We start from the raw sequence: 13845 nt of genomic DNA, 5'->3' as shown, positions 1-13845 counted from the left end.
TGCTCCTAGGTTCCCGATTCCACCTCTTTGTCACTGTTGTTGCCAGTCACGGCTAATGATGAGAGTGTGGTGTACCCGAGTGTGTTGGGCCTGATTATAAGGTAAAGAACCACTGTCACAGGCAATATCACAACTGAAGAAACATGTAAGGAAATGGATCCGGCAGCAACAGGCAAGAGCACTTGTAGGGAGAGACTGGGGCAGAGACCTAAGGTATCAGAGGCTTGTGCCTCAGTTTCTTCTCTGCAAGATAGAGACAAAATATCTGTCATAATGTCCAGAATTAACTGAAGATGTCTGTCAGGAGTTGTTAGATAATAATGCTATACAAAACAGAGTATTTCCTACATTGCTGTTCGTTGCTAGTGCCCATCAAATCAATTCTGACTCCTAGCGACCCTGTGGACAGCAGAGTGGAACCCTGCCCAGTCTTCTTATGCCATCCTCTCACCTTCTGGGGCCATATCAGACAATGCTCCACTGCTATTCACAGGGGTTTCATGACCAGTTTTTTTGGAAGTGGGTGGTCAGGTCCTTCTTCCTAGTCTATCTTAATCTGGAAGCTCCGCTGAAACCTATCCACCATGGGTGACCCTGATGATATTTGAAATATGGCAGCATAGCTTTCAGCATCACAGCCACACGCAGCTGCCTCAGTACGACAACCGACAGATGGGGGTGGGTGGTGGAGTGGGGGTGGGTATGTGTGGTGGTGGTGCTGACGGGAAACGACCCTGGGCCATGGCGGTCAGAGCGCCAACTCTTAACCACTAGACCCTCAGGGCTGGCTATATCCTACATAGCAGATACATAATTGGTACCTTTTGAGAAGTGCTGAGGTTTTAAAAACATTTTAATCTGAAGTTATTATCTTTTTCTTTTAAATTCACTGAATTTTGTCTCAAAACTCTAAAGCTAGTCTGAAGATACACAATTCCATTTGCTCCCCAATGTATATTTTCCCAATTATCCTCAAAAAGTATTACATTTTTCACAGATTTTCAAATAATATATCCCAGTAATGCTCTTAAATGAGACATTAGCTTCACTGCAATACTTTAACCACAGTAAAATCACTTGAAGAATAATTCCTCCTTTATCTGAGGGAAAAAAGATTCAATCAGATTTGAGCACAAGCAGATGCATTATAATGAGTCTTATCACGTGGCCTCTATCATCAGATCTGATAACTACTGTCAAGTGGAATGACGAGAGCCGCCAGTGCCAGTACTTAACTTCAAAATACATTCTTGACAAGACCCAGGGCTTTGGATATGCATTTTTGGGCCTCATTTTAATTTTATTACCCTACTAGGTTATTTAACTAATGCTAAATCTGTCCTAACCATCTATTACTCTAAATAACATGCTAATGAAACTCACAGTTCAGTAACAGCAGCATCTGCAACCCTCCTGAGATGTTGCTACACTGCACTGGAGTGTCAGCTAACCTCACCCACAGCAGAGGCGTGAATCACGATCACGGGAAGTCAAAGCAAGTATCACAGAGGCCAAAGACTTTTATTTCCGGCTTGCCACTGCTTACATTTTTCCTCAAGCTCATGCCCAGATCAGTCACTCTCTAATATTAATATTCAAATTTGCTGTTAGAAAAACAGGTTCAGGCTTCTAAGATTTAATCTTGCCACGAATCATGTTTTTCTTTGTTTCAAGTCATAATATTCTCAAAAGTTCCTAAGAAACTAATTTGGAAGTCAAGTGAAGAAGTACCATTAAACACCAGTAAAGCATTAGAAATTTTCTCTTCTTACCTGATGAAGTTTGATAGACATGCGGATTCCGGGGACTACTACTTTCCTTAGCAATTCCATGTCAGCAAAGATCCATTCATCTCGAATTGAAGAAATACGGAAATCTCCCTTAAATAGGGCATGCAATCCATAGAGGAATGACTCTAAATTACTGTTAAGATTGGAAATAAAAGTTTACATACTTTGACAAAGGTCTTCCATTATGCTGATTCCTACATGAGGTTGTGCATCAGAATCACCTAAGAGTATTTTGAGAAAATACCGATTCCAAGAACTAACGTCAGCACCCCGAATCAGAATCACAAGGGACAGAGCCTGTTTGACCTGGGACCCCTGTTTATGAACCACTGTAACGGAGTCCATGAAAATAAACGACAGGCAAAAGTCTATAAGTTAAAAGAAATTAAGGAGGCCTAGTGGGAAACATGTCATAATCACAGAAGAAACTTAAGATATGTGGAATTTCTTAATTCTAATTCATTTGGACGCATATGTCAAGAAATCTAGTTTATATTTAGAGACCCAAAATCTAACATACAACTATAGTAAAAGTATCAATGCTCTGGACAAAAATTGCCAGGAAACATGGAAAAATAAAAAGAGGTGAATTGTTACAAAAACAGATGTATATGGGAGGAGATAAATCAAATATTATGGAGTGATTAGTTTTTAAAATGTCTTAAATCCATTAAATTCTCATTATCAATAGTCGCCCATATGTGTGAATTTTAAAAGCCAGTTCTGTTAACCACTTAGCAGAACTCAATGATGCTCTGCAAAAAGATCTACACAGCACAGCACAGCACAACACAGAAGAGACCTATGCACAAATTACCACAGAAGGCCTCCACGGAGAATTATTTCAAAGTTTTTAGATGTAGGTTATACAGCTTCCCACAGTCTTCCTGAAACAGAAATGCCTTCCTTACCTGGACATATGGTGGGATGCAGTCCCCAGAGCTCTCCGTCCCAGAACACAGAGTCCATAACAAAGAGTCACCAGGGAGGAATCCTTGTCTACATCCACCGGCTTTAAAAAACGAAGAACAGAGGTCAAAAGGTACAAACTTCCAGTTATAAAATAAGTCAGTCATGGGGATATAACGTACAGCATGGTGACTATAGTTAGTAATACTGTATTGCATATTTGAACATTGCTAAGGAGTAGATCTTAAAAGTTCTCATCTCAAGGATAAAATGTATTTTTTTAACTACGTATGGTGATAGATGTTACCTAGCTTTATTGTGGTGATCATTTCACAGCAAACACAAATATCGCATCATTAGGTTGTACATCTGAAACTAATATAATGTTATATGCCAATTATACTTCAATAAAAAAATAAAAAAAGCAAAAAACAAAAAATGCTAGTTATCAGAAAAGTATGTAAGTATTTAACAAATCAGAAGATATCTATTTAATAAATCAGAGAAAAGAGGAATTATGTACTAGTTGAGTTCCTCATCTCTTCAAGTAAAAGTTCTAATGAAAAGAAACTTAACAAATGAAGTATAAGTGTACATGAGGAGGTTCTTTGGAATCTTTAAATAAAATCCAACACTTCATAATACTGGAACATACTGAAAAGAACTGGCTGTGTTATAGAGTGCTAGGATCCTAGCTAAACATCTCAAAGCACTTACTGAAATATATCATTACTGATATTGTCCTCTCCTAAAAATACAACATTCTATCTATTAATTAGTTATTTCTGGACTTAACCTGGCAAGCAGGCTATTAGTGACAGCTGTATTAGTCTATCAGTGACCATAATCATAGTAAAGAAAATCAAATTGATATCTGTAGAATATTGCTTCCCCTCAACTTTTTAACTTTTTTAACAACTCCATACCTTGATTCTTGACTATTATATATAGTAATACATAATGATTATGTATATACAACAAAATGGTATACCTTATACAATACTATATATAGGAATACTATATAAAGGAAATCTTGGTAGCATCTCAATTACCAAGAAACAATCCAGGGCAACAGTTCTCAAAGTATAGTCTTAGGACACAACATCAGCATACTTAGGATATTATTAGAAATGCAAATTCTTGGGCCACTTCAGACCTATGAAATCAAATTCTGGAGCAGGAGGTGGGGGTGGGGAGGTCCAGCAATACACTCCAGGTGATTCTAATGTATGCTAATGTTGAAGAATCATGGACACAGGCTAATAAGGAGCTTAATTATTCTAATGTTGCCAATGGTATATATTTTTGGCTTTATAAACCACTAACTTATAAACAAAAACAGAAGTTGTCTAAGGTACTAACTTAATATTGATTGGTTAATTTAATTACCATTAATTGGGTAATTTAGTTAATTAATAGTAACTGTGTAAGAGATATTCTAGTTGCTTGCCAATTGGTTGTTTCAAAGATATACACAGCTATAGCACATATCCTAGTTTCTGCAGCAGATTCTTTGAACAAATTTTGGGTCCAAGTTACAAAACAGTAGATAAAGAATTTGAGAGCACTTGTTTTAAGAAATAGGAAAGAAAAATAAAAGAGAGAAGCAGTGTGTATAGACTTGAAGTTACATAAACAAAATAATACTAAAGGTATTAAATGGGTGGTAAAATTATGGATGATTTTCTTTCTTTCTTTTTTGTCTCCCTCCCTCCCTGACCTAGTCAACTATTTTTTGCAGAAAATGTACTGCTTTTGTGATAAGAAAAAAAAATTTTTCTTTTAATTGAGTTCAGGCTTCTGCATGTGGCCAGGAGGGAGTAATAAAGACCAGATTTAACCAGGTACCTGAAACAACCAAAGACCTGGACAGAACATATCAAACAATAGTTTTGAGACATTGGACACTAATCCTTGAGAGATGGGGAAAAAATGAGGTAGCCCTGTAAGAGTTTCCAGGCCACAGCACAAGGAAGGGCAACACAGGTGGAACTTAGAGGTCTCCAAGTTGAGGAGATAGCTGGGAGTCTGGGGTGGTCAAGGTGGCTAGAGCTGGCAGGGCAAAGTGCCAAGGAGGAGGCAGCTCCATAGAGAGAGCAAGCTCTGCAGATCTGCAGAGGGTCCCTCTTGAGTCTTCAGCAGATTCACGATCAGCACATGCAGCACGAACCCAAGGCAAGGAAAAGAACCATTGGAAAGGGGCAGAAAGGAACAATGGAAAAATCTCGTGATTGGCTAGAGTACTCAGAAGAGTACTGTCTCAGTAATGGGGAAAAATCAGCCCCAGATGAAAGGCTGCTCTGGTCTCTCCTAAGAAGCCCTAAAAAGCAAGCCCTGAAAAGATCCAACTGTCCTCCAAGAATTTAATTCTATCACAGGACAAAGTTTAAGAAGGTTTACAGGAATACAAAAATACTCAACACTCATCAAGGTAAAATTCATAAGGTCTAGCATACAATCAAACATTGTCAGGCATGCAAAGTAGCAGGAAAATATGATCCATAATTAGAATAATAATCAACTAATCACCCACTCAATCAAAACTGACCCAGAATTGAACAGATGTTAGAATTAGTCAACAAGCATATTAAAAGAGTCACTTTACCTGTATTCCATAAGTTCAAAAAGAGAGGAAAGGCTGAGCATGCTAAATAGAGACATGGAAGATTTATATAAAAGACACAAATTAAACCTCAAGAGATACAAGAAATGCAGTGTCTGAGATAAAAAAGACACTGGATGCAATTAATGGCATATAAAACAAAGCATAAGAAAATAAATGACCTAAAAAATGTAGCAACCCGAAATCATAAGGCTTCTAGAAGAAAATGTAGGCAGTACACTCTTTGACATCAGTATTAAAAGGATCTTTTCAGACACCATGTCTTCTCAGACAAGGGAAACAATAGAAAGAATAAACAAATGGGACTTCCTCAGATTAAAGAGCTTCTTCAAGGCAAAGGAAAACAGGATTGAAACAAAAAAACGACCCACTAACTGGGAAAAAATATTTGCAAGTAATACATCTGACAAAGGCTTAATATCCATAACATATAAAGAACTCACACAACTCAACAACAAAAAAATCAAACAACCCTATCAAAAAATGGACAGGAGACATGAACAGACATTTCTCCAAAGAAGATACATGGATTGCCAACAGGCACATGAAAAGATGTTCATCATCGATGTGCATCAGGGAAATGTAAATCAAAACTACACTAAGATATCACCTTACACCCATTAGAATGACAAAAATAACTAAAACAAATAGTAACAAATGTTGGAGAGGTTGTGGAGAAAAAGGAACCCTCATACACTGCTGGTGCGAATGCAAACTGGTGCAGCCACTATGGAAAACAGTATGGAGATTCCTCAAAAGATGAAAAATAGAACCACCATACAATCCAGCTATCCCACTAATGGGTATTTATCAAAGAGCTTGAAGTCAGCAATTCCAAAAGTCCCATGCATCCCAATGTTCATTGCAGCATTATTTACAACAGCAAAGACGTGGAAGCAACCTAAGTGCCCATCAACAGATGAATGGATAAAGAAGATGTGTATATATACACACACACACATACACACACACACACACAATGGAATACTACTCAGCCATAAAAAAGAACAAAATCGTCCCATTTGCAACAACATGGATGGACCTTGAGGGAATTATGTTAAGTGAAATAAGCCAGATAGGGAAGGACAATCTCTGTATGACTCCACGCATATGAGGAATTTAAACATGTGGACAAAGAGAACAGATTAGTGGCTACCAGGGGAAAGGTCGGGTAGGGGGTGGGCACAAAGGGTGAAGGGCTGCACCTACAACACGACTGACACACAATAATGTACAACTGAAATTTCACAAGATTGTAACCTATCATTAACTCAATAAAAAATAATAATTAAAAAAATATAGCAATAAAAACTATGCAAAATTAAACACAGAGACAAAAATGGCTGGAAAAAAAAAAGGTAACAGAGCAACAGTGAGCTATAGGACAACATCAGGCAGCCTAATATAAATGTCACTGGAGTCCCCAAAAAAGGGGAGAGAAGAAGACTGAAAAAACACTAAAAAAAATAATGGCTGAAAAATTTCCCAATCGGATAAAAACTATATATCTAGGGATTCAAGAAGCTCAACAAACTCCAAGAACAAGAAACATGAAGAAAACTGCACCAAGGTACATACATCATAATTAAATTGCTTAAAATAATTGATGAAGAGAAAATCTTAAAAGCAGCCAGTGAAAAAACCCCATCATGTTATACATAGTATTTCTACACAGGGGCAAAGATAAGAATGACCAGAGGCTTCTCATCAGAAACAACACAAGCCAGAAGACAGTGTAGCAACTGTTAAAGCACTGAGAGAAAAAAGAATCGGTTCTACTCTGGTAGCTCTGTTACTGTTGGAGAAGGCATGTGTCTTACATTCTCAACTGCATTAGAAATTCTCACAAAGAATTCTTTTTTCCTTTTTTGGGGGGAGGAAGATTAGCCCTGAGCGAACATCTGCTGCCAATCCTCCTCTTTTTGCTGAGGAAGACTGGCCCCGAACTCACATCTCTGCCCATCTTCCTCTACTTTATATGTGGGACGCCTGTCACAGCATGGCTTGCCAAGCGGTGCCAGGTCCGCACCCTGGACCCAAACCGGTGAACCCCAGGCTGCCAAAGCAGAACGTGTGCACTTAACCGCTGCGCCACCGGGCCGGTCCAACAATCCTTGCTAACACTAACAACAATGGTGAAAGAAATGCATTGTCACTTAAGAAACAGAAAGCAAAGTCAAGCTGAGAAGAATGTTTCCAAATCGCATTCAGGTAATTTCAACACGGTTAGTCCAGGGCCACACTTACAAAAATATAATTTCAAGCTGTTCGGAAGACAGGTATAGCTAGCATAAGGGAGATTATTTCCTTCTAGCATACATATAATAAGAGAAGGAGTGAAGAATGATGTTTTATTTCTGTGTAATATGCAAGTTAGAACACTATCTTAGAAGGAGAGTCTCAAGGCAACTTTTTTAACATTGAGGTTGAGGGTACCAGAACTTGGAGTCAGCAAATCTTTCTGGCTAATTAACTTCCCTAGGAAAAGGCTACTCTGGGAACAGGGATTCAGAAAGTAGAATGCATGGTTTTAAGGAGATGGGGATAAGCTTGTTGAACTTAAAAGAAAACTTGTAGCATGAAGGGGAATATATGTACAACTGATAATTTTGTCCTAGAGGGGACTGCAGAGCAGAATGTAAGTCTGACTGGCATAGCAATAAGAAGCTATTGGAAGAGACCAGGAATATCCAAATTTGGAGGTAAACCTTCTGAACATGCGATTTATTAACAATTGGGAGGAGGACTTCCTTGAGCTATGTCTATGACCTCAGCAATAATCTCTAGCAGAAGGGTCCTTAAATTTGAGAAGAATGGAGCCCTGTTCCTGAGTAGGCAGATGGTGAGTTCCTAGCCCAGGTGACCATGGTTAAACCAAAACAAAAGTAAGCGATGTAGTCTAAGCCAGAGAGAGGCTATCAGAATAATATGACCACTCCCACCACCAAAAATAAATCCAAGGATTTGAGAACAGTATACAAAGCATTCTAAGTATATTTCATTTATACAAAAATAAACTGCTTGTTAATGTGTTTGAAAAAAAGAAGTTTAGCTTTGAGGTCCTCCATCTCCAGATATTGCCTGCTGGTCCTTTTTCTAAGCCTCTTCCGAGGTTATTTTATTCTATTCTTTATTCCTTCTTTAAAAATATGCTGCTCTGCTTAGTATCTGTTGTGCATCTAGTATAAAAGCTCAAAGGATACTGTTCAGCAAGGAAGTACAAAGATGCTCCCTTTCTTATCGATGAGGTGAAGAGCAAAGAGGTGATATGATGCGGTGCCTTACTCTAAGTAGCTGTAAAGGAAGGACTAAAACAGGTGCTACATCTAAGGACAGTAAGTGTGTACATCCCAGACCATGAGAAAGTCACTAGCTGTCAAGGTGGCTCACTATGCTCCACCATACCGAGTAATCCTACACATGGGATGCCGGTGGTTCAACTACATAAGACTCCTGCTTGGAAAGCAATAGCGGTGGTAGGAACCAGCTTTTGGAACCATAGGCCTTGGTATTGTGGTTATGTTACATGGAATCTAACCAGGGGGGCAAGATTGCCACGAGAACCATGAGAGCTAGAAAAAAAGTAGCATTTGGTGAAGTCTATAATACACCTTACCTTTAGGATAAGACAAGTTATCTGAAGTGTGGATTAGAAACCACCTGAATTACAATCACCCAGAGTGACACAGATTTTCAGTCCCCAATCACCCAGAGTGACACAGATTTTCAGTCCCCAGCCTAGACCTACAGAATTAGAACCTCTTAGGGGAGGCCCAGGAATCTGCATTTTTACACATTTCCTAGGTCATTTTTCACCATGTTAACACTTGGAAGCCAACAGTCTGTACAGTATGGTAGCCACTGGCCCACATGGGCCAGTAAATTTAAATCAAATATAATTAAATTTAAAATTCAGTTCCTTAGTCATATTGACCATATGTCAAGTGTTCAACAATAGCCACATGTGGTAGATTAGTAACTACCATACTGGAACGGCCCAGAATATTTCCATCATGGCACAAAATTCTATTAGACAGCACTGGTCTAGACTGGATTTGGGACAAAGACATTAAATCATCCTTCAGTCTGATGTGTGTATGTGGAGGGATGTAGTCTTTAAGAAGGTGCTACATGTGATCTGTAACCTAATTTGTGTATATGTACGCAAGCGTGGGGCGGACGGGGTGCTATCTGGACAGTGAGATTATGACACTACAAATGAAAAGAATGAGGGAGGCCACTTTCTTTAACCTGTTTTGGCAGAGTTGGTTCATTTGGCCCAACTACAATGAAACAGACAGGTTCTCTTACCCAAATGGTTAGAAAGAGGAAAGTCTGAAAAAATTGACCTTATAATAACAAACAGAAATATTCTTTCCATCTTTGGAAAACTGATTTGAAGAGTTATAAATGAAATAAACAGACTTTACCTTTGCTCTTCGGGAAGAGCAATACTCTATCCAGTTGAGGTAAATCACACAGAAACTCTCCCTGGATATGCCTGCTAGTCGATGGTCATAGTCTTCATCAATGTTTGGATTAAATGTTGGGTCCACATCAACATAATTTCGATCTGCACACAGACGTAGTCCTTCCTGCATTGTCTCATTAGCTAGCCACTCCTCTAGCTTAGAAGAGGTTGTAACATAATAAATGATACCCTAACAAGGGAAAGATAAAATTCAGGCTAAATCACAATTTGAATTAACTACAACTCCTCACTAAATAAATTCCAACTCTTTATACTGGTAGTATGACAAAAAAATATTCTAGCTTGATACTATAAGAACATATTTTAAGAATGCTGTAATAATATACCTCAGGCCTTCCTGGATAAAAAACATTTAATACTTTTAAAATCATAACCATAAATTCAGCAAGGCAACTTCAAAACAATTCTAGTCTATTGATTTTAGAGCTTTGGAACTTAGGATCTTTTAAGAGATGTGAAAACCTTCTATTGTGGTGTATTTATTTTGAGAAATTTCTCATAGGAAGCTACTAAACCATCTTGTGATCCTAGGTCAAATTATAGAAATGTAAAACCCTAATAAAAAAGCAACAGAAATATACATATTTAGAAAATGCCACATGCACACGTAAAAAACATAAAATCAATCTCTTTCGCTTCCTGAGGTTGGATTTAACCAAATATTAAATAGAAGATTCAAGGTTGACCCCAATCAGCACAAATAAAGTGGTACATAGAGGCAATAACGCAAGATATGGAAAATTCAAATATGGGTCGTTAAAATTTGACACATACTTTCCTCTTGAAAAGACTGGCTTTGCCTACAAGCCCCTAAATAACCATGCTGTATTTCTGTAAAATTGTTAGCAAAAACAGAATACCTCTGCAGTAAAGAACTAACCTTGCCCAAAGAAAGTCTTGGGTCCTGGGAGGTAACCTCTAATCCCTTGCAAGTCCGGCCTGATAAGAGTCTTTGTTCACCTGGAGGCTTAGAGTCATGACCTCTAGAGGAGCTGGAGACTAAGGCTGGCCATGTGGGTGGTCGGCCGGCCACATCTAAGTAACTGTGCACCAACAAAAACTCTGTACACTGAGGCTCAGGTGACAGTCCTTGGTTGGCAACATTCTCTAAGTATTGTCACACAGAGTTGCTGGGAGAAATAAGCATTGTTTACACAACTCCACGAGCAGAGGACAACTGGAAGCTCATGCCTTGGTCTTTCTGGAGCCTGCCCTACCTGCCTCTTCTCTTGGGCTGATTTTTAACCTGTAACCTTCCACTGTAATAAATCCTAACCAAGAGTATAATGGCTTTGCTGAGTTTTTTGAATCCTAGCAAATTACTGAAGCTGAGGGTGGTCTTGGGGACCTCCTAAATCTTGCAATGTTTTTATTCAGCTTGTTGAAAGCAGTGGTTAACACCAAGGGCTCAGGAATCAGACAAGCCTGGGTTTTAAATCCCTAACTCTACTTGCTAGTTAGAGAACTCTGGGCAAGTTAACTTCTAATCTTTAACTTGTTTATTTGTAAAACGGAGATGCAATATTCCTTTAGAGAATTAGGTAAGATACACGTAAATGTATGCGTGCATATACATTCCTCAGCACAGTGCCTAAAACATATGGGCTACAAATGGTAGCTGTTAATACTAATGAACAAATGGAATAAGTTTCACAGAAGAAAGAAACAGCAAAACCTTCACAGGTATATTTCACTGACTGTACCGGATACTAGAGAATTTAAATCATGACTTAGAAGCAAAGCACAAGTTAAAACAATATATGTATGTCTATTCCAAGAAGAGCAGCCGATCATCAGAGGACCTAAGTAGGCACACACCCTTACCTTGACATAGTAAGTGGTGAGCACTTTCCGAAGATCAAACACTTGAAGCATAGAAGCAGCACTATTGTCAGTGATGCTATAACCCTCCAGAATATACTTGGTGACTACCACTTCCCAAGCTAGCCAGCGCTGGCTAAATGCAGCATTAAATGAAAGTACATGAGGAATATGGCCAGGTTCACAACAGCAAAATCCTTCATCTTCTTCAACACCTTCAGTAATGGCTTCTACTTCTCGCTGTTGACAGTAAGTACCTTAAAAAAAGAGACAGAGAGAGACAATTTACAAAGGGGGAAAAAAACATGAAGTGGAAAAACAAATGCTTCAAAAACATAAGGAATTTAGAAAAAAGTTACATTTTATAGCAACTAAAAGTATATGACTGATTTGCCTTAGAATGTGTGTTAAACTGCAGTAAGCTCGAGAAACTAGACATACTGTATATTTAGCTCCTACGGAATCACAACGTGTATCAGTGCATCCAAGGTTCTGAGAATTTGTGCAGTAAAGTAACCGCCTTAATTTTGATACATCGATTCCCAAACTTTTCAAATTTGGGTTTACAATTGCATTCATATCAAACAAACGCCAAATGAGTAAAGGTATATCTCATAAAGGTCTGAGGTAATTCAAAAAAAGGAGAGACGAATGAGAACTAAATCATCCTAGGGCACACAATACAGATAGACATGCAGAACTCAAAAGCATCTGAGCTCTATTTACCAGTATCATGTCCATGCTGCAAGCAGAAATATTATTATATATCGTGCTTATTTGGCTATATAACTTGTAATAGTTCATTATAATTTAATATTAAACACATAATCAAAATTTTTTCTGTTGCCAATTCCATCAATAATTGGATAAGATTACATAATCAGCCTTTGAGGCTTACCTGCTGATAAAGTTTCAATGGGGTATGAGGTCTGATTAGCCTGCACTAGCAAATAATTCTTTGAAGTTACATTCTTTGATACAAAATACTTATCAAACAGGCATTCTCCACATTAGTTTTACTGAAGTAAAAATACAAAATCAGATTAAATATAGAATTAGAACAACAACAATCTAGTGCCAGCAAAATATCATCTATCACATTAAAGTTAATTTTTATTTTGTTCTGTGGTCTTGTTTCCATTTAATTTGTAAACTCCTTATATTATGTAAGGACTATAAAGCAATTATACTTAATTTTATAAAGGCACATATTAAAGTTATATTCTAATAAAAATAACTTAAGTGAGACTGTACAATAATTTTTTTCCTTTAAAGAGCTTTTATACACCATCCATGTTTGAAATACACTTCTTTGAGAGGAAAAGATGCCATGAAACCTAGCCCCATCTGGTGATGGAGGTGGTATGAGGAAAGAGAAGGCTGAAGAGGCAGGCTTGGCCAAGCTAATACACTGTATTATTTAGTTATCTAGAACCCTCAACAATTCTATTATTTCATTTTCTAGTTTAATTACATTGGTGAACACTTCCAAAATAATGTTACATAGTGGTGACACGAAAAACCCTGTCCTGAACCTGACATTCACAGGAATGCCTGCTGTGGTTGACCATTACACATGATACTGACTACAGACACACATACACATTTTTTTTTGAATAAGGATGTACATAATTTTATAAAGTATTTTCAAACCAACATTGAAAATGAAATTTAACCAAATTTCTTCTGGCATCTTTTGAGAGAATCATATTATATTGTTTTTCTCCTGGGACCTACTGAAAGAAGATGAATTCTATAATTTGCTTTTTTTTTTTTTTGGTGAGGAAGATTGTCCCTGAGCTAACATCTGTGCCAATCTTCCTCTATTTTGTATGTAAGATGCTGCCATAGCATGGCTTGAAGAGTGGTGTTAGGACTGCACCCAGGATCCAAAGCTTCGAACTCCGGGCCGCCGAAGCAGAGTGTGTGAACTTAGCCACTGTGCCACTAGGCTAGCCCCTTAATTTGCTTTTCAACACTTAATTTAAAAATGAAAAATGGCTGAATTAGTGAGGGGTACTTAAAAGAAAAGTACTACTGGTTTCTGCTTACTCCGGGTTTTGAGCATTATTGTATCTAGAGTCATAAGTGAATCAAAACTATAGTTACTCTTTTAGCCAGTTTAGCCATATTTGACATCAGTATTACACTGGTTTTGTAAAAAGCCTTGAGAAATTTTCCTTCTTTATCCATGTGCTAGAATAGATTAG

At 37.9% G+C, this 13845-nt stretch overlaps 1 protein-coding gene across 12 annotated transcripts in view; it reads right to left on the bottom strand.

Annotated features, from left to right (window-relative positions):
- Positions 1 to 13845, bottom strand: part of PCNX1 (pecanex 1) — a 170320-nt gene that overhangs the window by 16247 nt on the left and 140228 nt on the right. For all 12 annotated transcript variants that reach the window (XM_070593487.1, XM_070593491.1, XM_070593489.1 and 9 more), the window contains 4 exons: positions 11639 to 11892; positions 9753 to 9983; positions 2702 to 2802; positions 1773 to 1923 (listed from right to left, as the gene is read on the bottom strand). In XM_070593487.1, coding sequence (XP_070449588.1) covers positions 1773 to 1923; positions 2702 to 2802; positions 9753 to 9983; positions 11639 to 11892 — 737 coding nt within the window. The remainder of the gene's footprint in view (positions 1 to 1772; positions 1924 to 2701; positions 2803 to 9752; positions 9984 to 11638; positions 11893 to 13845) is intronic.

The sequence above is a fragment of the Equus przewalskii genome, chromosome 25, assembly GCF_037783145.1.
Source record: "Equus przewalskii isolate Varuska chromosome 25, EquPr2, whole genome shotgun sequence".
NCBI lineage: Eukaryota > Metazoa > Chordata > Mammalia > Perissodactyla > Equidae > Equus > Equus przewalskii.
The sequence above is the reverse complement of the archived record's forward strand: the minus strand, read 5'-3'. Positions and strand labels throughout refer to the sequence as shown.